The sequence below is a fragment of the Dama dama genome, chromosome 23, assembly GCF_033118175.1.
Source record: "Dama dama isolate Ldn47 chromosome 23, ASM3311817v1, whole genome shotgun sequence".
NCBI classification, from domain to species: Eukaryota; Metazoa; Chordata; class Mammalia; order Artiodactyla; family Cervidae; genus Dama; species Dama dama.
The window spans coordinates 11,597,233-11,620,970 of record NC_083703.1 but is presented as its reverse complement, the minus strand read 5'-3'; the positions used below and the strand labels follow the sequence as shown (position 1 = coordinate 11,620,970).

The following is a 23,738-nucleotide window of genomic DNA, read 5'->3' as shown; positions in this document are numbered from 1 at the left end:
ATGTGGTGTGTTTCCATTTTATAAATTATCAATTGTGTTTCTCTTTTATAAATGATCTTAAAGATAAGATTCTCCCAGTGTATTTACTCCCACCAACCTGGTTTTAAAATTTTTATTATTTTTGTATTGTCAAACTGTAGTACATTTTTATACATAAATTATGCGTAATTCTCACCTAGTTGTGAGTTTAAAATGAGGCAGCATTTTCTTTACCTTGCTTTCTTCATTCCTTAGAACCTTAGACTGTACTGTCTCTTGTTGGAATTTTTTGGTCATCCAGTATGTTTTTTAAAGGTTCACCTTGATTTGTTTTACCAGAGTTTTATCTGTTTGAGAATGTCTACCTGTGGCCAGCACAGTTTAAAGACATTTTTGTGTTAGTTATAAACTTCTAGGGCCATATTTTCTTTCCCTTACAATTGTGCTCAGTCATGTCTGACTCTTTGGGATCCTACGGACCAAAGAGGCTCCTGTGTCACGGGTTTTCCCAGGTCAGAACACTGGAGTGGGTTGCCGTTTCCTCTTCCAGGGGATCTAACTGAGCCAGGGATGGAACCTGCTTCTCTCGTCTCCTACATTGGTAGGCAGGTTCTCTACCACTCGCGCCACATGGGAAGCCTTTCTTTCCTTTAGCACATTTCATTTTGCCTTGTTTTTTTCCTACTCTAATAGCTAATCTGTGTTCTTATTGTCGTCATTCTAACTTTTTCTTTATTTTACTGGGACTTTCTACTATTTTGTTGTTGTTTTGTTTTTTCCATCTCTGTCTTGAATTCGTCTTGCTTCTTTTTTTTTTTTGAGCAGGTAGAGGGAGTGGGGAGGAGGGCATGGTGTCACTGGATTTTCTTTTTTCAGTCAACATTTTTCACTTTAGAATAGTCTCAGACTGGTGGTCTTTTTTTTTTTTTTTTTGGCTTTTAGCATGCCTTGTCATTTTTGTTGCAAGCTGGACACGATGTGTCATGTGAAAGCAGAGTGTCATGTGAGGCAGACAGGCTTTAGTGTGTGGTTTTATATTTTGCTGGCTACGATGTAGGCTAATTTGGGGGAAGAGAGCACCAGTGAATCATGGGGACAAGGAGGGCACAGGTCTTATGGAGAGGGAGGCAGCAATCTACCACATACCTAAACCTTTGCCTGGAATTTTTATAAGTTTTGTCCCACCAGTTTTTTCCTTCACATTGAGACATGCCTTTTCTTGTTTTCTGGTGTTTGCGGGGACTGTGGGGTCAGCGCCTGTGACAGTGAAGCCAGGTGTCTGCCCCTGGGCTGTTCTCCCACCTACACCCTGAGCAGCTCTGGGCTCTCCCCTAGCAGCCCCCGCTGCCCCCCTTGGCTTCGGCTGTCCCCCACCTTCTCCTTGTCCCCAGCTTCAGTCTTTAATCATAGCTTCATGGAATACCTACCTAGGGGTTTGGTTGCCAGCTCTGGTAAGTGGCTTGTGGCCCCCAGCCTGGAGGGCAGCGGGGAAGCTGGGCTCCCTGGGGTCACGTGGCTGGCATATGGACTTAGTGGTTTCCTATTTTGCAGTCAGAATCTTTTACTTTTCGTCTCTTTGGTGCTTTTGAAGGCAATAAGGGGAACAAATAAAAGCTTTAGTCCACTGTCTTTAACCAGAGCTGTTTCATCAAATGCTACGGTTTGTAGGAAGAGTATTTCTGTTGCAATCATATTTTTTTTAACATGAGACTCTCTCCATGAAAGTTAAAAGGGGAAATTGATGGTTTTTGCTCTTTATGAAGCTGAAGTTTTTAAAAATTTGTTCATAGAATGGTGAACTCGAGACTTTATGATGTCACTTCTTTCCAAAGTGATCTGTTGTTTCAATACAACTGCAATAAAAAATCCCAGCATACTCTCTTTAGTAGAAATTAGCAAGCTAACTGGCAGAAAATGATTCTGACAGAATTTCGTACAAATAAAAAAGTTAGTTTTTCCTTAATACTGAATCCCAAGTAGCTTGATCATTTTTATACAAGTCAGAAATACTTACATGAGTTGTTGTGAGGAATATAGGACATCAGGAACGTTCATTTTTAGAAAGGTAGGGCACTGTGTTCTCCTTTATCAGAGGTTACAGAGGAAATGAAAGCGGAGTCTCCTCCACTCACTGATGTTTACTGTTCCTGCCGATGTTTCTGATGGAAATCAGACTTGACTATGTGCCAGGTTCAAAAAAAATGAAGCCATAAAAATGAAAAAAAATCTAACTATGAAGAACTTGAGAAGAAATTGTAAATATCCAGATAATATCATTGATTTTACTTTCAATCTTCTCTTTAACATGAGAAGCCAAACAAACAAACAACATATGTCAGTGTATGTGGGCCACAAGAGGAAAAGTCAGGGACAGTCACCTCCTTGCTGAGCCTCGCTTGTATTCTTCATTTGTTGGAAATATTACTTTTCAGACAGCAACACTTTCTGCACAATAGAAATCTTTTCCCTATTTTTGGCTCTCCCGGGCACATCATTTGTCCTGACGAGTGATTCTTTTTATCTTGGTAAATTGTCCATTTTTAAAAACATTTGGACAGCTTAAAGAATTCATAGTCCAGAAATGAAACCTACAGAGGATTACTTGTGCTGTTCTGCTTCAGAAGAAATGAGGTGGTCGTACTTGGAGAGAGGAAACGCTCAGGCCTCTCTTCTACTCCAGATGTCTAATTCTTCTAAGGGTTTTTCTAATATTAAAGATACAAAGGATTATAAGGATTTTTATAATGCTGAGAATGAAGCATCAGTTCCTGCCCCTTTTCCCTCTAATCCAAGAAAAGACTATGATGGTCTTTTCTGCTTTTTTCCTTTCAAAAGATGGGCTGATGTTGAAAGTGGCCCTGTAATCCATTCTGTATTGACAGCGAGTGGCCCCTAAGTGGCTTTGGTGCCCACTGTACTGTTACTGTTTCCCCGGTTCCTTGGCTGTTGTTTCAGCTCTGCTTTTGTTAGTTAGTTTGTTTGTTTTGGCCATGCCAGGAGGCACATGGGATTGTAGCTCCCCAACCAGGGGTGGAACCCACACCCCTGGCAGGGGATGCTTGGAGTCTTAACCCCTGGACTGCCAGGGAGGTTCTAGTGTTGCATGTTTTAAATATAAGATGTTTCCAGTTCTGTTGTATCTTTGAGTGCTCTAAGAAAAATATTCCTTTGAAAGAATACTGGTTTAGATGTAGCCGATCAACAATCCCACAACTGAGAACGTTTGCCCTTGGCAGGTATAGGCAGCTGGGAATGTATGTTCGCCTCAGCGGTCATTTAAAAATGCCAGAAGTTTTATATGGAGTTTAACCTGATGGAATTGCTGATATTCAACCATTTTTAACTTTAAAATTGGCAATTTCATCTCATTCAACCTAAGAGCGTATAGATGGCAAGGCTTAAATAGCACTGTCAAGATTCCCTAAAAAGGAGAAATGGAGGTAGTTGCCATTCTTTCAGAGGGATGAGGCTGGAGAGCTGATTCTGATGTAAATGTAATTATTTTAATGGAGGCAATACTTTTTTTTTAATACCTTGCCTCACAGCCTTGCCTTGCTCCTTCAGTTTGCTCATGTCCCAGCCCTGCCGAAAGAATGTGGACCAGGTCGTGCGTGTTGAGTCGTGAGTCATGTGGCAACGTTTTTTTTTTTAAACATTTATTTTAACACCAAAAACATTTTGTATTGGGGTATAGCTGATTAACAGTGTTGTGGAAGTTTCAGGTACACAGCAAAGGGACTCGGCCATATGTGTACATGTATCCATCCTCCCCCAAACTCCCTCCCATCCGGACTGGCACATAACATTGAGCAGGGTGCCATGTGCCATATAATAGGTCTTTGTTGGCTGTCCATTTTAAATATAGCCACCCCCACCCACCCCCAGCAAAGCATAAGTTCATTTTCTAAGTCTGTGAGTGTCTTTCTGTTTTACTAGTTCATCTGATTTGTATCTTTTCTTTTCAGATTCCACATGCCACGTCTTCACGTGGCAACTTCTGTTCCCCTTCCCTCTCTCCCTCCCTCCAATACTTCTTAAGTTTTATTATGTATGGAGTCCGTTGACAGGAGCTGATAATCCCAGGACAGGCTTCCAGGGACCCTGCCTCCAGTCCCATCCAGTTCCCGTTGTCCCTGCGATGGTTACTGACCCGTCACCTTCTGTTTCCTTGTTAGTGCAGGTCCCCACTGAGGTTTGTGCACAGCTCTTGGTGGGCCCATTGACCACTGCCAGCAGCTGTTCATCAGTTTTCTGGAGGAGGGGTTACTCTCTTTCATCTGGATCCCTGATCCTCGAGGCCTTCACTACAGTCTTCCATACTCTGTGGATACCCTTTACAGCCTTGTTGTGAAAACCTGGAGTCGGTCCTGGTTCCTCATCTGGACTCACCCACCCCATGACATGGAACTTTTCTAAGTCACTGAACTGTGTTTCTTCATCTCTGAAGCTAGATGGTTGAATATTATAGTCTTAGGATTATGTGCCTCAGTGCCGTTCAAGGTCGCCCTTTTCTTCCTAAAATCTGAGCAACTGTGTTACACATAGTTTATACACAGTTATTTCACAGGATGGATCATCATGGCACATTATGGCCTCCATCCCAGGATGGAGTACATACAGCCATTTGACCATGAGGAAATACAGATGCTTGCTTCCTACCTGGTTCATCTGCCTGAGGTCCTTTCATTGCACCAGCTCTGATTGAGTGTGTAAGTGTGACTGTGAGTTTCCCCAACAGAAACCACATCATCTCATCAGCCATGTAAGAAAATGACAGCCAACTGTGAAAGCATGCTTGCCAAGTTTTCAACATCACTGCATTTGAGGGGGGAACACATTTGTACAAGATGAAGTCGCGGCTGGATGGAGCCCAAAAGACACGTTCTGGGTACCTGTCTTCTCTAAGCTGCAACATATGGGAAGTGTGCTTATGCCAGTGAAGGCAGGGTTCCAGAAATCTCTTTGCTCCTTGAAGCCACATCACCAGTTTAGAGATGGAGAGAGGGAACCACAGAAAGTGGCATGCTGCATTCTTAGAAATTACCAGATCTCTAGTAAAGAATAAGAGTTGCTAAGGTGCATTTGGCGTTGCTTCACTAAATATACCTGGTAACATTTACTACCATTGTCTGCATTTTTTTTTTTTTTTTTCCAGCAGAGATTACTCAGGCTCAGAGAAACAAAGTAGCTAGCTAATTAGTGGTCATGATTCAGAATTAGCCTGTCTTACTTCCTTGCCCATGGTCTCTCTCTTTACCTTCAACTGATTTCAGATGTGAGCAACCAGATTGAAACATTGGTGAGAAAAGGAGAAAGAGGTCCCACACCTCTCTCACCCCCGGGTTTCTCTGGTTTGGTAGAAAGAGCTGTGGAGTTGGAAACTTCTGTACGACTTCATTTAACTTTAAAAAAAGGCCTCTAAAGACTTCAGATCTTTAGAAGAATCAAATCCTTCGCAATCCTTGTGAAGAATCAAAAAGGAGAATTATGCTTAATAAGAAAAAGGTATATACCAGGGAAAAAAAGGCCAAAAGAGCTGAACAGGCACTCCCCATATGGTCAATGAGCATGTGAAAAGATGCTCAACATCGTGGCTCGTTAGGAAAATGAAAATCTGAACCACAGCAGAAATCATGGCATACCCACCAGAATTTCCCTGATGAGAAAGACCACAGCATCAGGGGTTGGCGAGGATCTGAAGCCATTTGGTCTTGCAGTCACCACTGGTGGGAGTGTCGGTAGTAAAACTGTTTGGGAAAGCCGTTTGATAATTTCAGATACCACTGAACACTTGCATTCCATATGACCACCACTAAGACTATGACCAACAGGACTCCCTACGTAACGTTTATAGGAAATGGCATTGGAAACCTATAGAAAAAATGTTCATAGCAACACGATGCCTAAGGGCCAAAACGCAGAACCTAGCCAGATGTCCCATAACCAGAGACTGAACAGACCAGTGGAATGTTCAGCCCCAGGACCGAGGCAGCTACTGCTGCACGTGGTTACCGGGGTGGGCCTTACACACATGAGGTAGAGCAGTGACGGACGCAGAAGGTTCATGCTGCCTGATGCTGTCTACGTGAAGTTCAGAATGGGAAGCACTGAGCCAGGCTGTTAGAAGTCAGGCTAACACCAGCCTTCCACAGGGCATGTGGGGGCAGTGGGAAGGAGCAGTGGGGGCTACTGGGCCCTGGGATGTTCTGTTTCTTCATCTGGGTGGTGGTTGCCGTGTGTTGAGATGCTGAGAATTCACATGTTCACTTCCGATGTATGTGTTTTTCTATATGTATATTCTCCTTTGATACTAAGTTTTAAAGTCCTATATGTATATAGATGTTAGTTCTTAATTTTTGATTCCCACTGTGGAAATACAAATTTAAATCAGCCAAGATTTGCATATGCATGAAATAGGAATTTTGTGTGGCACATTGTGACCAGGATTGTGGGAGAAATGTTCTTTTTTTTTTCCCTCAATAATGCTTCATTGGCTTCTCAATGTGTCTGAACCTGACAGGGCAAGGAAGGAAGGAAGGAAAAAGTGAATTTCATCAACAGCAGCAATTATTGCTGCTCAGCATTCATTCAGCCAAAGCCACATGAGCAGGTCAGGTTTGCACCAGATTAGAGAGTTCTTACTTGTCTTGGAGTCTATTAGAAAACTTAACCTTTTTGCTATGATTTTTCTCCTTCTGAGAACAGGAGCTTAAGAATAATACCTGTGAAATTCTAAGACCTGGCTACAACAAATTGTAAACATTTATTCTTTAGGAAACAAGGTGAAAGGCTGAAAGAGAAGTCCTCTTTTCACAAAGGCAGTCTGCATTTGCAGTAGTAGCTGAGAAAAGTCCACGTGGAAAGTTGAAAGAACCACAGCAATGGTATAAAAACTCTCTTACAAACTCTGTAGGTAGTGTGCTTATTGAGTTTTCAAACTTCATCTCAACACAAAAATAATTCTAGTTTAAGAAGAAGACTAAAAGAAGAACAAACTTGCGTTTTAAGAAAGGAAACTTATGAACTAGCATCTGGCAGAGAGTCCACTCTGTATCTGGGACTGAACATTGAGACTCAAGTCCATCCTTCCTCTGAGGCGCCTCCTCCTGCCTCTTGTGTGAGCCTGGCGGAGCCTGACCTGGTCTGAAGTCATACAGTTGTTTAGTGGCCAAGCAAGGCAGGACTTACGAACTTGAAACGTCTAACCTCTTTCTCTTCCCACCCCCACCCCCCCCGTGATAGAGATTCCAAATAATAGATTAATAATGACCCAAAGATCCTAAGTGTGATAGTAATCCATCTCTTATAAAATATGTATTTCAGCTTGCGACCCTTGAATTCCCTCCAAAGAAACTGTTTGGAAACAAGGATGAACGTGTGATTGCTGAGAGGCGAAGTCAATTAGAGGTAACAGAATCAAGCTTTTCTTCCTGTGTGTGCAGAAAATTTCTCATCTGATTGACCAGTGAGAAGTCGTCCTCTTAAACGCTTAACGGTTCACAGTTGTGAAGGTGCTGCCAATCGTTAACGCAGGAGATGGCAGTAGCAGATTGTAAAGTAATGAGATCAGTTTATTTAAAATATAAGGCCTTCCCCTCACCCCCTCTCCACTCTAACAGAGTGTTTTCCTGGGTTTTGAGGAGATACATTTATTCCAAGGGTTAGGAAGCAGGTTGTGGGTGAGAACTGAATATTCACGTAGACAGATGGTACGCAATGCAGGATGGGGGTACAAAGCTTGCTGCCAAAAACTTGAATTAATTAACTGAAGATTTGTAGTATTGCATCGCTGTTGCTTTTTCAAGATGGCTGGAAGCAAAAAGACACATACCTATTTTAGTCACGTTAGGTTTTGTTTGACTTACTTTAACTTCGTCTTCTGAGCCAGCTACATGGAAAACTTTGCTTCAACACAACTGTTGTTTTTCTGACTGCCTCTCTGCCAGCATGCGTTGTTGACTGCTTTATATAGCTCGTTTTTCTTTGTAGGATAAAGCTGCTTATTTCATTGGCATCTGATGCTACTGAGACAGGGTGTCTATGCTAGGGCATGATCGCAGGTGGCCTTCAATTGTGGGCAGCTCTCTCGCCATTCTGAACCACTGAGGCCGGCAGATAAAATTACAGTAGCTCACTGCAGTCAACAAGCTTCCTACGGGCCTTGCAGAGTCCCCTGTGCCACTGCTCTAAGAGGAATAAAAAAAAATAAGACCTTTTGCAAATGAAATGAAATAAGAGGAGGCCTGAGCTAGCCCTTTCTGAATTGTGAAAGTCTGCGTAAAACTTCAGTATTGTTCTCATTCAGTTGAGAGAGGCACAGTTTGAATTGTCTGCCTATGGAGCGCAGTGAACACCAGTGAACCAAGGGAAGTATCCAGAGGCTGGAGGTTCCAGTGAGAGCCAAAATGGGGAGGGGGGACCATGGAGAAATTGGAGGCCAGGAGGTTATGGCCCATGAGGAGGTGGGGCGTTCTAGGGTTTTAAGATCCTTGGTGTAGAACTAAGGAAAGATGAGTTTCAGGGTGTGGCCATGCTTATAGACCTGTGAGTTAAACGGTAGAGTTAAGCTGTGTTTCTCCAACTAATAAAAAAAATAAATAAATAAAATAAAATAAAAAAAGAAAAGATCCAAAAACTACTACGAATGAGGTTTGGATGGATCATTGCACAGCTCTAAAAATCATCCTATGAGATGGCCTGACTCTGATACCCGACTGAAGAGCTTATTACATTCAAAGCAGAGAGTATCATGGTGAGCCTGCTTAGCCAAGTTCTTGTAAAGGTTTAATGGTATCATACAGACACTTTAAAGCTCACAGCAGAACTAGTGATGGTTTTCTTTACCGAACCCTTACCCACCTCAGTTTTCTAGGCTCATCTTTCATTAAAACCTGTGCAGAATGACAGTGTATGAAAACGAGTCTGTAAACCAACAGGAAATAGCTGTTGTCATCGCAGCTTACTCAGAGCTCTGATTACATGCAGAAGGTGCCAGCCATGCCACAACAGAGTAGGCGTTTGTGTGCCCAGCGCTCGGGGTCTCTTGCTTTCCACTCTAGCTTCCAGGGCCAGAGCGAAGTTCAGGGCCCCCTTTCATTCTTGGGACTTTCAGGTGGAACCCATATTTGTTCTTCCAGGATCTCTGCTTAACCGTGTAGCCCTACTGAGCCGTCAGCTGTTGAGCATCAGTATTAACATCTCTGCATTGAACAGAGTTCAGTGTTAACATCTCTGCTGATACAAGCCCGTGATGGTGGCTTACCTGTAGCATTAGTCCATATGGAGTGGATTCTACACTTTGGAGGAAAACAGGGGCTTATATTTTAAATTCAGTATATTTAATCTCATGTTGACTGTTAAGTCTTAGAATATCATGTTCTTGTCAAGGAGAGAGTGTAATTCAGCTTCACTTTAATGGAAAGTTAACGTGAGATTCTTGGGTTAATTGCATGCAACTATTATGTGATTTTTTTTCCCAGTCTAACACCAAGAGTCACTGACTTAGTGGGTTTTCATGTGAAAATTAACATTTATTTTCCCTTGAATTTCCTATGTGATTTAATTCAGTCTGCATTTACTTAGTTCCTGGTACATACTGGGGATAGTTTTAGGTGTTACATGGAATATCAAGGTGAATGAGCCATCTCTTTCCCTCTAAGAGCACATGTTTACATTGGTGTGTGAAACTTTACCTGGAGGTATAGTTAAATACATAAGCACATGCAGAAAGATAGATTACAGTAGCACACATTTGTACTGGCACAACATAACATAACATAACATACAGAGTGTTTGCACAAGAGGAATTATCTGCCGATTTCTAAAATCCAGAAATACAGTTTTACAAACCTCTTCAGGCTAGTGGAGCTGCACAGAGCAACTCTATGGATGCTTATGGATTCTTCCATAAGCAAGCATCCGATTGCATTTCGATCTTCCTTGCTGTTAAAATAGCTCCAAGATTGGGACCTCATGTTTGACTTTATCAGCAAAAAAATGTGAAATGTTTTCACATGAAAGACATGACACGTACTTTATAACTTTTTTTTTTTAAGTCACTCAATCATGTCTGGCTGTTTACGACCCCATGGACTATACAGTCCATGGAATTCTCCAGGCAAGAATACTGGAGTTGGTAGCCTTTACCTTCCCCAGGAGATCTTTCCAACCCAGGGATCAAACCCAGGTCTCCTGGATCACAGGTGGATTCTTTACCAGCTGAGCCACAAGGGAAGCCCAAGAATACTGGAGTGGGTAGCCGATCCCTTCTCCAGTGGATCTTCCAGACTCAGGAATTGAACCAGGGTCTTCTGCATTGCAGGCAGACTCTTTACCAACTGAACTATCAGAGAAACCCTACTTGTAAACATGTTAAAATAATTATTGTAAAGATGATGGGTAGCAACAGAAATTTCTGCCTGTCACAAGATGTTCTACAGATTAATTTTCTCACCATGGAGAAAGGAACATTAGTGGTGTGTGTTGCGGTAGCCGTGAGGGTCAGGGTGTGTAGCACCAGAAAAAGGCAGGAGTGAGTCAGGATGTGGTGATGCCACGTGGAGAAGTGTAAATTTGTCCTCCAGAACTCACTCTTATTCACAGACTTGTGTGGGATCCACCCATCCCGAGTTATGGGGCCCGCTCTGGTTTACACCTGGAGAATCTGGCCAGTTACTGTTTTGCATCTTGTGCTCAGATGCCACGCAGCACTTCTGCTCCAAAAGAGCCATGGTCTTTGGAGGTTTCTCACGTGGGCGGATCTCCCTGTTGCTGCCTCTGTGACCCCACTGAAACTGGTCAGTGTAAATGTGCATGTCGTTGACAGAGTCTGCCGTCGGGCAGCCAGAGGGTTCTGACAGCAACTCACCCTGTGTGACATGCTTCCCAGCTCCCCCAGCCCTTCTAGTAACGCAGACTACTGCCCAGCAGAGAGGGTTGTGGATGTACCAGGAAATGGCCACATCAGTCTCTATCTGATGCGTTTATCTGGAGTGGAAAGGTGCTTGTTATCAATACTCTACTTAAAGGCAGATACCATTACCATTGGGTCGCACCTGCCATTGTTGTAGGTCAAAGAGGGTGGAATGTTGGCAGTTCCCCAGGCTTTCACAGAGTGCTACAGCTTCCTCCATTGGCTGTGTGTTCATTACTAAGTGCCAGGCCTGAGTGAAAGGCCTGTACATCATGCCATTTACTTCTCCAGCCAGCTTTTGATGGCTTCTATCATTATCCCCATTTTACAGGTGAAAAAATTAAGTCTTGGGGAGGATAAAGAAGGTTGTGTAGCCAGTGAGTGGCAAAGCCTCAGTCTTTACTAGAGTGTCTTTAGGGCAGGCGCCTCCTCTTAACCCTCACACACTCCGAGTCTGAGATGAGCTGGGTCTGCTGCACACTTTGTTTTGGAATGTCCGTGAGACTTCACTTCCACCTCTTTTAAGACCCTTCTTACTCTCCTGCTTGTATCAAAAGATACATTTATGTCTCAAATTTCCCCTGTTGTACTCTTCAGTTATTTGAAGACAGCAGAATTGACATCTAATGGAATTCTCAGTCTCCCATGATATTTTACACATGCCTCACCTTTGCTGAATTCTTAGAAAATCTGCCTATATTATCTCTAGTAGATGAGTTTTTATTTTGTTTTTGTTGATTGATGAGAGGTGCATTTTGGGTCACTAATTTCAGAAAATGTTATCATCTACTTGAAACATTTCTGCTAATCATCTTATAGTCTATCATTTCAAGGAGTAACTGTAATTAATGCAAACAGGGGGAATCCTCTAAAATAATAAAGTTTTCAAGAATAAAACCACCACCTTTGGAGATAGGAACCTGAGAAATTTCTCGGGCGTATTCTTGAAAGTAGTAGAGCAGTCAGGCTTCCCAGGCAGCTCAGTAGTAAAGAATCCACCTGCCAAGCAGGAGACTCAGGTTTGATCCCTGATGTGGGAAGATCTCCTGGAGAAGGAATTGGTGACTCACTCCAGTGCTCTTGCCTGGGAAATCCCATGGATGGAGGAATCTGGTGGGCCATAGTCCATGGGGTTTAATCCATAAAATGGAAACACTAATAATACCCACTTCATAGAGTGGTTGTGAAGGTTAAATGAGAACACATGTAAAATCCTTGGATAGATAACACAGCAGACCCTAGAAATTCTTCTGTTAAAAATTGCTACATTCCAGTTGTCATATGAGTTACATACAGTTTACTTTTAAAATTAAACAAAGTTCTAATTACTGCAATAAGATAAGGATATAAAAGATTATTTGGATTCAGAAGGGAGAAATAAAACTCTTACTCACAAATGACATGATTGTCTCTATAGAAAATCCAAGATAATTGACAAGAAATCTCCTGAAACTGATAAGCAATTATGTCAAGATCGCAGGATACAAGAACAATCACTTTCCTGTATACCAGCAATGAAACATTGGAATTGAAATTAAGAACACAATTGAATGCACATTAGGACCCCAGATTAAATACTTAGGTAAAATTTTAATAGAATATGTATAAGATCTATATGAAGAGAACTATAAAAACTCTGATGAAAGAAATCAAAGAACTAAACCAATGAAGATATAGTCCATGTTTATGGATCGGAAGACTCAATCTTGTCAAGATATCAAGTTTTCCAACTTGATCTGTGGATTCAGTGAAATCCCTCAGCAAGTTATTTGTGGACATGGACAAACTGATTCTCAAGTCTGTATGGAGAACTAAAGAACCCAGGATAGCTGGTATAAAATTGGAGGAGAAAAAGTTAGAGAACTGACACTACCCAAGCTTCAAAAGCTACAGTAATCCAGACTGTTTGTAAAATGCAAAACTAAAACTCCTAGAAGATAACGTAGGAGGAAATCCAGATGACCTTGGATATGGCAGTGATTTTTCAGATATAGCACCAACGACACAATCCATGGAAGAAACAGTTGATAAGCTGGACTTGACTAAAATTGAAAATTTCTGCTCTACAGAAGACAATGCCAAGAGAATGAAAATACCAACCTGGGGTATTAATACCCCGGATGTTACCCCCAGTTAATAACTACCTGGGGGTAATACCAATATTGGGGGAAAATATCTGCAAAAGACACATCTGATAAAGCACTCATCCAAAACATACAATGAACTTTTAAAACTCAACAATAAGAAAATGAAAAACCCGATTAAAAAACAAGTAGAAGATCTGAACAGGCTCCTCACCAAAGAATATGTACCCACGGCAAATATAGGAGGGACATCTACGAGCATCATTTGTCAGTTGGGAAATGCAAAAATGAAATAGCAGTGAGCTATCTCTGTACACCTTTTAGAATGGCCAAAATCCACAACTCCATGGATATCAGATGCCACTGAGAAGGTGGAGCAGCGGGAACTCTCCTTCACTGGTGGCAGGAATGCTTGGTACCGCCGCTTTGGACGGCAGTTTGGAAGTTTCTTATGAAACTAAACACACTCTTGCCATACAGTTTGGCATTTTAAATCATTGGTGTTTACCCAAATGAGCTGAAAACATATGTTCACACAAAAACCCACACATGAATGTTTATAGCAGCTTTATTCATAATTGCTAAAACTTGGACGCAATCAAGATGTCCTTCTGGAGGTGACTGGATAAATAAACTGTGGTCCATCCAGACAGTGAAATATGACTAACTTTAAAAAGAAATGAGCCATCAAGCCTTGAAAAGACATGGAGGAACCTTAAATACATAGGACTTAAGTGACAGAAGCCAATCTGAAAAGACCCCTTACCATATGATTCCAACCATATGACATTCTGGAAGAGCCAAAACTGCAGACCCAGTGAAAGGGTCAGGGGTGGGGAAGAATGAATAGACAGAACACAGAGGATTTTTAAGACAGTGATGCTGTCATGGTGACGTAATACATTTGACTTAATATGTTGTCAAAGCCCATAGAACAGGCAAGAGTGAACCCTAATGTGGACTGTGGACTTTGAGTGACAATGATGTGTCTGTGTGGGTCACTAATTACAGCAGATATAACCTTCTGGTGTGTGAATTTAATAGTGGTTGTGTGTATAGAGCTGGATATGAGAAATTTTGCTTCCTTTCCACTTTTCTGTTAACCTTTACCTGCCTTAAAAATAAAGTTTATTTATGAACTTTATAAAATTTTTTAATAAATGTAGTCATCATGCATTGGTAATCTCCTTCCTTTCCCTTTTTTCTGCCTTCATTTTTCTTTCACTTCTGTCCTCCCTCCATCCTCTTATTTTTCTGTTGTCCTTTAATTGCTTTGCTCAAGAAAGTAGGGAAGGATGGATGGGTGGTAGGTAGGTAGGTGAGTGGGTGAATGAATGTGGCAGTAGTACACATTTTTCTCAAGAGTTTGAGTTTTAATTATTATAAGGAAGGTGATCATCTAAACAAATTATATTTTTATACATATTTTCTCTACTGCTAAGCATATAATAATGTATATTTCATTAAGAGTGACTCATTCATTACTCTGAAATTTGGAAGTCGCTATTTTATCTATCTTTGCCAAGCACCATTTTTATTCACTTGTTCTTTCCAAACTCAAGGTAGATGTCTGTCTTTATGAATCAATGATTTTAAGAATATGCAAATCAGTGAGGTGCCCACCCAGCACCCGCCTTTGTAAATTAAGACATTTGAATACAGAAGCGTTTCAAAATTAAAACGTTTGAATAGTGAGGAATAAAAGAAGGAAATTGCTTGTAATCACACAGAAGCATAAGCTAGGTGAGAGGCCCAGTGGAATACTGATGTAATTGACAGTCATAAAGATTATCTTTCCCTGTAATTTTCATGTATCGCCACAAAGGCTTTTCCTCACTGATGCTTGGTTCAGAGGGCCTTCATGTTCACCTGCCTTGTAGTATCACTTTGGATATTCTAAGTGACCTGTTGCTACTTTTAATTACACTGTCGGTATGATATCTGAAGACTTTTTCTTCAAGGGTCGCTTATGAAATCTGAAAACGGGCTGCCCCTTCCTCTGCCCTTTTTCTCGGTTCTTTCTACCACTTTCAACAGTACTAAAACTAAATTCCCCTTCATCCTGTCAGACAGGAAAGTTGAGATGATCTTCTGTCAGTTAGTGTGAAGAAGCAGAAGGACTTGAGTTACATTAATTTTAACATCAAGATAAAGTTAGAATGTTCGTGTAGAAGAGAAGATCACCCTCTTTCCAGGACATGGCCCTGGTTCTCCTTGGAGCAGAGGGCCTTCCTTGGCAATCCTATGCAACCCATTCTGGCTCAAAAGAGAAATCGCCTTTACCTAAAGAGTGTTGGGTTTGTTGATAGCAGGTATTCAAAGAACTCTTAGAATCAAGGGTTGCAGCCCTATAAAATCAGCAAATTTCTGCTCTGCAAAAGGTTATATAACCATCTCCAACTTTCAGTACACTAAAGGTACTTTGAGATATCATGAGATAGAAATTTATGGCTTAGACATTTTGTTAAACTTTATTTCTTATGACAGTGTATATTAAAAAACCAGAAAGAATGATGTTATAAACCCAAGGCACCCTCTCATATGACCCAGCTTCATCATTGTCAGCATGTGACCTGTTGCGTTTCATTTCTTCCTCAGTCCCTATACACACACATTCACAGGATTACTTTAAAACAAATGCCAGCTATCATATTGCATGCTTATTTTGCTCAGTCTTGTCCATCTCTTTGCAACCCCACGGCCTATAGCATTCCAGGCTCTTCTGTCCATGGAATTCTCCAGGCACGAATACTGGAGTGGGCAACCATTCCTTTCTCCAGGGGATCTTCTCAACCCAGGGACTGAACCCTGGTCCCCTGCATTGCAGGGGGATTCTTTATCAACTGAGCCACCAGGGATATCACATTATTTTATCCATGAATATTTTAGGATGAATCTCTAAAAAGTGTCTTATAATCTATAGATTTCCCTGCCCTCTGGTTTTCTCACCATTTGTTTGTTGATGAAACCATGTCATTTATCCAGGGAATTCTCACATTTGAGGTTTTGCTGGTTGCAGCCCATGGTGCCATTCACCATGTGCCTCTCAGTTCAGTTCAGTCACTCAGTCGTGTCTGACTCTTTGTGACCCCATGGACTGCAGCATGCTAGGCTTCTCTATCCATCACCAACTCCCGGAGCTTGCTCTGACACATGTCAGAGTCGGTGATACCATCCAACCATCTCATCCTCTGCTGTCCCTTTCTCCTCCCGCCCTCAGTCTTTCCCAGCATCAGGGTCTTTTCCAGTGAGTCAGTTCTTTGCATCAGGTGGCCAAAGTATTAGAGTTTCAACTTCAGCATCAGTCCTTCCAATGAATATTCAGGACTGATTTCCTTTAGGATGGACTGGTTTGATCTCCTTGCAGTCCCAGGGACTCTCAAGAATCTTCTCCAACACCACAGTTCAACCAGTTGTTAGACTGAGTGGCTTGATTGAGTTCACGTCTAATTTTCTGGGGCAGAAACACTGGAAAGGTGGTGCTGTTGTTCCCTCGCATCTCAGAGGAAGCACGAGATGTCTGGTGGTCTCCCTCTTGACGGTCTTTGCTGTCTGTGTTAAAGCAATCCATTGACCATGGCAGTCACTGCCCATGCTCAGGACCACTTCCTGTGCACGATTGGGCCTGTCTGGCATGCATCAATTGAGTGCTTCCCATCTCCAAGGACCTCATGGTCCCGTCGGAGCGGAGACGACTCATCAGGTAACTACTCAAATAGTCATGTACCGCCTCCAAGGTTATCAGAGGACGTGACTCCCAAAGCAGTTGCCCCCAAACCCGTGTGGCCAATCTTTGAATTTATCTCAAGTAGCTTTTTGAAAGATAATAAATTCTCAGACCATGTTCTAGTATATTCTGATTCAGCGAGACTGGGATGAGATCTAGGAATCTGAGTCTGCCGTAGAAAGATGAGACTGATGTGGACGTAGACAGGGAAGGAAAAGCCAGATCCTAAAGCCGTGTTCCTGACTTTGGACCTGAGCCACAGGACAGCGAGGCCCACGGAGCACTGTTCACAGGCGAGAGGAGGGCTGACATTTGACTGCCCTGGAGAGAATGGAGGGACCTGGGGAGATGGAGGCAGGAAAGAGCGGTGGCTGGGCTGTTACTGTTTCCAGACAAGGCGTGACTGCGGCCTCAAGGAGGGTGTGTTGGCCATTGGCTTGGAGGAAAGTGGGTGGCTTAGAGAGACACACCAGAGGTGGAGTCAGCGTGGCTCGCCACTCTGTAGAATGAGAGCCGAGGGCAGTGATGAAATGAGCGTGGGTGCCCAAGACCCACAGTATTCATCCCAGACAGTGAGATTCCCTTTTAAACGTATTTGTGTCTTTTGCATTTCTACACACAGTCGATGACACTGAAATAGTGCTTTTTTTTTTTAGCTTTTCACTAACTTGGGGTTTGGAGGTCCCAACATGTGCGGTCGGCAGTCACGGGTCAGGGAGAGCCGCAGTCCAGAGGCCAGAGGACCAGCAGAGCTGGTGGAGTGTGTTCCATCCGGCAGGTTGATGTTTCTGTTCAAACCCAGAGATGGGAGGGACCGCTGTCCCTGCTCAGCGCAGTCAGGCACGCATTCTTCTTACTCGGGGGAGGGTCCGCCTTTCCGTTCAGCCTGTTGGACGAGACCCACCCATGTGAGGGTGTGCGCCATTCAGTTTGTTGACCCAGACGTTCATCTCATCCATAAACAGTCTCACACACACACACACACACACACACACACACAAATAGCGTTTGGAGTAATGTGGCAACCCACTCTCGGATTCTTGCCTGGAAATCCCATGGACAGGGAAGCCTGGCTAGCTGCAGTCCTTGGGGTTGCAGAAGAGTCAGACACGACTGAGCAACTGAATGATGACAAAATATCTGGGCGCTTAGTGATCCAGCAAGTCAACACATGAAATTAACCATGACAAGCCATTTCTGTTCACCCCAGATACAGCTGCCGTGGTAATTTTTCCATTTTTGAGGCTTTTGATACTCTTTAACATCAGTCCCGATGAGAACCCCACCTCAGTCCCCAGTAAATCCTTAACATCTGTCATCTTCCCGGCTTCCACCCTCACTCACAAGGTGTTTTGGGGCTTGGCAAACAACCGGGATTCTCTGGCTCTTTCCTGTTGATGGAAATAGCATCAGATGAGAAGATCGCAGCACAAGCCCTATATGGTGGGCTTCAGAGCTGGGCGTGCTCCACTGTGGAGTTCAGTACTGAACATTTTTCATTTCCCAGGTCACTTTTAAAAGCAAAATGAAATGCAGCTTGAGTATTACAGAATTAAACCATGGCTGGAGGATTGTTCCTGCTCTGCTCCTAGATAGAGCAAGGGACCCCTGTTTGTTTTCTTCCCTATCATGGCTCATGGCCTCTGACACAGAAGCAGGCATCCCCAGTGACGCGTGGAGCCAGTGGCCTGGCCTCACTCCTGTCGCCCGCGCCTGGGGGAAGCTGGCCTGCCTCGGTTGGAGACGGCTGTGAGCTCCAGGCCCCTGTTGACCTCACCGTTTACCCTGCAGAATGAAATGCCATTTTCATCTCTTCTCTCTGCCATCCCTTCCATCTCACACTTGCCGCAGCACAGCAGGGATGGGGAGGGACCGTCTTCTAAATTGAAGCACTTAATTAGCTCCTGGCCCTGGCGGAGTGTCAGAAATGCATCTAAAGTGGGAGGGAATAGCTGTGCTGGATGATGGAAAGAACACCCATCTCGTTACGGGGACACCGAGTTACTAAAATGGTTTCGGAGCTAGTGACCATTTGGAGTCATGTCTGTGACAGTGTCATCTTTATATCATCCATTTCTAGCAGTGTTCATGTCTGTTCAGTTCAGCTTGCTCGTTTCTGCCAGAAATAATGCTTTTTCCTCTTCCCTAGTGCACGCATTGTCTTGGGTGTAGATAAAGGGGTGTCCCAGTAACAGTCTAGTCCCTTCTTGGGAGCCAGTTTGTTCTTTAGGGCTGCTGCTGATGATGGCGTAGCCGCATCACCATCCTATTAATCCTCACTGGAGGAGGAGACATGCAGTGGATATGTTACTAATTACAAATAAGATAAAGCGTGATCTTGTTGTTCAGTCATTAAGTCGTGTCCTACTCTTCGCAACCCCATGGACTGCAGCATGGGCAGGCTTCTCTGTCCTTCATCTAATAAGATATAATTGTATAGATTTAACTGTAGATGATATTATGTGCATATGATTATAGGCATAGTTATAAATATAGTTATATAGGTATAGTAGAGAGGTTATAGCTGTGTAGCTAATAGGTACGTAGAAAGATGTCAATTTTAGAGATAATCAATATAGTATATAGATATAATTCTGTAGATAGAGTTATATAATACAGCAAGAGGCACTGATACAGCAAGAAAGCATGATGCCCAGGAGTCCTTGGAAGGACTGCAGTGTAGCCCAGGCCCGGGGCTCCTTGCCGACAGCCGCCTCAACTTCTCCCACCAGCATGTCACAGTCCAGCCTGGCGGGTGGGGACTCATGGGCGTCTCCATCATCTGGATGCTTTGCAGTCACGTGATGATAGATTCACTAGGCTCAGTGCATGAAACCTGAGTTTCATTAGTCGCCTGAGTTCTTACCGCCTAAGGTTGCGATAAAACTTGTATTTTAATGTCTTTAAAAAGAACTGTTTAGCCTTAGGAAGGTAATGAGTCAGCTTGCTGTGAAATCAGAAAATCCTCATCAGAAAACCACACGCTGAAGTCACAGTGCGAGCTCGGGGCGGGGGCAGCAGCCGAGCCAGGAGCCGGGGCAGCAGCCAAGCCAGGAGCTGAGACTGACGCGCGGTGCCTGGCTCCCAGTGTGGATACCCCCTCTGCAGCCCCGGCTGAGATCCCCATCATCCCCCCCAGGCCCATCCCACAGCTCACACGTGCTCCTCCTTATCCCGTAGCCCCCAGGGGATGCCGGCCCTGCCCGACAGGCCCAGCGTATGTGGGCCATGTCCCCAGGGCCTCTCAGCTCTGCTCCCCAACCCCCGCCCCCGCCCAGCCTCCTCCAAAGCCCAGGCGGACCCAGCCCGGATGGGACCCAGAGTGGGGCGAGGCCCTGGAGGAACCCCACAGGGAGGCCGCACGTCTTTCCATGGGGAGCCTGCTGGCTCCCCCTCCTTTCCAGGGGTGATTGGAAGTGCAGTGTTGGTGTTTCTCAGCGTACCCAGCAGGACCCAGCCCAGCCGTAGTGCACGGCTGTGACCCGCTCAGCAACAGCCCCTTTTTTTCTCTCTGGCTTTCCCACCCCTTTGCTTCCACGTCCAAAGTGTGTTAGTTGCTCAGTCACGTCCGATTCTTTGCAACCCTATGGACTGTAGTCTACCAAGCTCCTCTGTCCGTGCGGATTCTCCAGGCAAGAATACTGGAGTGGGTTGCCATGCCCTCCTCCAGGGGATCTTCCCAACCCAGAGATGGAGCCCAGGTCTCCTGCATTGCAGGCGGATTCTTTACCAGCTGAGCCACCAGGGAAGCTTCAAGGTCACCCCTAAATGAGTGATCCCAGGCTTTGCTCTCAGAGGAGCTCATGCTGGGCTGGTCGTATATCCTTTTGGGTTGGACATATGTCCTTTCTGACCATTTTGCTGTTGGTTCATGTGTGTGTGAGAGAGAGAGAAAGTGAGCGTGTCTGTCTGAACGTGTGTCTGTCTGTGTATGTGCGGACCTGTTGCCCCGTCCTATGTGTGTACAGTTTGTAGGCTCAGTGAGTTGCGGATGCGCTCACAGACACCTGGGTCACGTCCACCCTGGCCTCCACCCTCCTCTGCACCTCTCAGGTTGTTTCCCCTTTCTGTGCTCCCTGTTCTCCTCCTCCTTGACTTATCCCCTCATTTCAACAGAGCACATCCCTAGGAGCTTTCTGAGAAGGGACGCACAGGAGGTGCGTTTCTCGAGGCATGTCTGATGAGGTCTTTCTTCACCCGCCCCTGACTGGACAGGATGTGCTAGTTGGAAACCATTTTGCCCTGTAGTTTAGGGGGCTTGCTTCCTGGTCTTCTGACCCCAGAGCTGGTGTTAGGCGGGTCAGAGCCATCTCAGTGCCCAGCCCTTTGCGTCGTGATTCCCCCCACCTCTGTCCCCAGCGTCTGGGGTGCTCGGGGGTCTTCCCTGGTGAGCAGCCCCTCCCTTTTCTGGGCCTCTGTCCGCATGGACTTTATCTCCTGTCCTTCATCTCTGGACATCTCTGGATTTTTGTGATCGTTTCCTCTTTTGAGGGTTTTCCTTTCTGGAGTCCCACTTGCCTATATTGAGCCTCCTGGCCTGATTCTCCTCTTACCTCCTCCCTCTGCTTTCCGTCTCTCCCTTCCTCGGCTGGTCCTTCCCTGCAGGTTTGAGAAACTCTGCCACGTGGTCCCTCTCACCCCATCATCCTTTGCTTTAAAGCTCCACTGGTTACTTTTGCATCTTTTCATGTTATAAACCTGGAGGCCTTGCTTCTTGCTTCTTGCTTCTGGAAATTGTTGATTTGTGTATTTCCATGGGTCAGGGTAGTTCCTCTTCATACATTTGCTTTTGCTGCAGCAGCCCAAAAGACAGTATCAGAATTCTTCCTGTGCTTTTGTTTAAGAACCACTGTCTCTGTCCTGTCTCCATAAAGTTCTCTGCTCACTATTTATATCGACACTGGCGGATTATCTTTTCCCTCCTACAAACCCCCACCCAGTCGGCATTAGGCTTTCTTAAAGATGCTTTAGTCCCCTTCACTCCATTCATTCAGATTTGTCTGCCAAATGAGTTGTGCTTTTCTTACATGAAAGGTGTTCACCGTGTTCTGGGCCCACAAACCTCCTCTGTTGCCTTTGTAAACTGCATCTTTATTTCAGGATTCTACTGGTTATTTGTTTTCCCTAGACAATCGTTCTCTCTTCTGTACATGCTGCTTACGTTTTTCATAGCGGTAATGAATCCGTGTTGCTGCAGCACTTTGAGACAATATTTGGGGGGAACAAATGGAGAAAAACATCAGTTTGTTCCAATTCCATACAATTTTTATCTTTATTGTTTGCTCATGTAAAACTCTCATCCTTTTCTAGTCAGGCTTATTTTTATTCCCAGCAGTTCACTGCAAAGTGTTTACATTTGCATCTATAATATTCCAGGCAACCAAAAAAAAACTTTCTCTAATCTATTTTCTAATTGAGATCACCTGTGTCATATTATTTATAAGTGAAATTAAGAAGAAAAAATTGCTAATCAGAGATGAAAATGGCAGTAAATGAAGCCATCATCTTTTTCTCAATGGATTTTTTAAGCCAGCTGAGGGGTCGAGGTGAGGCTCATGCTTAAGACACTGGTGAGTGCTGTGGGCAGTGAGGGACCCTGTCTGCTCTGTCTCCACAGTCTGGGGTATTTATGCTTCTTGCTGTATGTTGTGATTCCCCTTTCCTTTTCTATTTATAGTGCTCATCTTCCAGTTCACAAAATTGCATTTATTTGCAGTTCCTCATCCGAAAGGATCTGGGTATATTCAGGTACTAGCATAGTCCCTATGAACTGACCTTCCTTGCTTTGCCGGGCAGTTTCCTCGCAGCAGAGTCTGTGGATGTCGGGTTAGCCCCCATTTCTTTGATTAAATGGCCCTGTTGCTGTCCCCAGGACTCCTCACCTGGCGCGGTTTCCTTTCGCTCTGTAAGCTCGTCTCTTTACCCACATCCTGTCAGCCCCTTTTAAGCGGCACTGCCCTGCTTGCCCTGCCCCGTAGTTGAAAACAGTCACAGATATGAAAAGTCACGACGACTGAAAGCTTGATGCTTACGGAGTTTTGGGTTTCTTTGGCATTTCTCTCAGCTAGACGCCGGTGCCCAGGGAAGCTCGTGTGTCTTTGTGCTCCAGGTTGGCGGCATCCTTCACTCCCTTCTGCAGGGGCTCCTCGGGTTTTATGAGCTGTCCAGGACAGTGGTAAAGGTTTCAAAAGTTTGACTTTGAGTTATACATTGATTTGATAGACTTCATTCTCTATCCTCTATTCTTCATTCTCTGTAGTAAATAAGTAAAGCCCTTTGAGAGAAAGAAGACCCTCTTAAAACCCATGATGTTTTGCTTACCTAGTGGCCATCTCTGTGTCAGTCATCTAATTGAGCGTGTCTTTCAGGAAGCACATGGATTCAACATATATATATTTTTCATTGAGATGCTTGACTCCCTAGGTAATATCTGTTTGGTAAAGGAATGTATTTCATTTCCTTATATGAGTTATAGACCTACTCTGTCCTTTTTGAAAATCAGACGTGGTGCATTTAGAGAAGTTTGGCTTTTCTCCCCGCCTCTACCTTCCCTGTCATCACCAAACCTCAGTCCCTGTGAAAAGGGGGTCAGTGGAGCAGATAATCTGGATCTCCAGCTGATCCTCCCTGTGGGGCAGGGTCACAGGCCCACCACTCGGGGCCACGGTCCTCTTCATACCTGGGACATGACTGTGGCTCCCCCCTGGGGTGCAGGGCGGCATGTGGACCCTGAGAGATAACCCCCAAGGCAGGAGGGTAATTTGCCAGGCAAACAGTCCCTCGGGGATCATCAGGGGCTCCTGGCCTAAAGAACAAAAAGGGAGCAGTGGGTCTCCCTCCCCCAGTGTCTCCAGAGCTTACCCCCTGGCCCTGAATTCAGGGTCAACAATGGTCCAGTTCAAGGCCATCCAGGGAACACGTGCCATCGATGTACAGAGGACCTTAGGTCAGAATTGAAAGGGAAGGATCATCCTACTCACCCACAGGCACAGCTGGTGGAAAGGGACGAGATTGTCATTCAGGGTCTCGAAGCATC

At 44.3% G+C, this 23,738-nt stretch overlaps 1 protein-coding gene across 8 annotated transcripts in view; it reads left to right on the top strand.

Moving 5' to 3' along the window:
• The window catches only part of KIF16B (kinesin family member 16B), a 279,760-nt gene that overhangs the window by 243,451 nt on the left and 12,571 nt on the right, over positions 1–23,738 (top strand). For 4 of the 8 annotated variants that reach the window (XR_009689992.1, XM_061125978.1, XM_061125981.1 and 1 more), the window contains one exon: positions 7,303–7,386. The exons of 3 other annotated variants lie outside the window; for them this stretch is intronic. Coding sequence is in view for 4 of the 5 variants with exons in the window: in XM_061125978.1 (XP_060981961.1) it covers positions 7,303–7,386 (84 nt within the window). In the remaining variant the exon portion in view is untranslated. Of the gene's footprint in view, positions 1–7,302; positions 7,387–12,308; positions 13,970–23,738 lie in introns of those variants that run through there. One more of the 8 variants, XM_061125982.1, reaches the window with a different exon arrangement.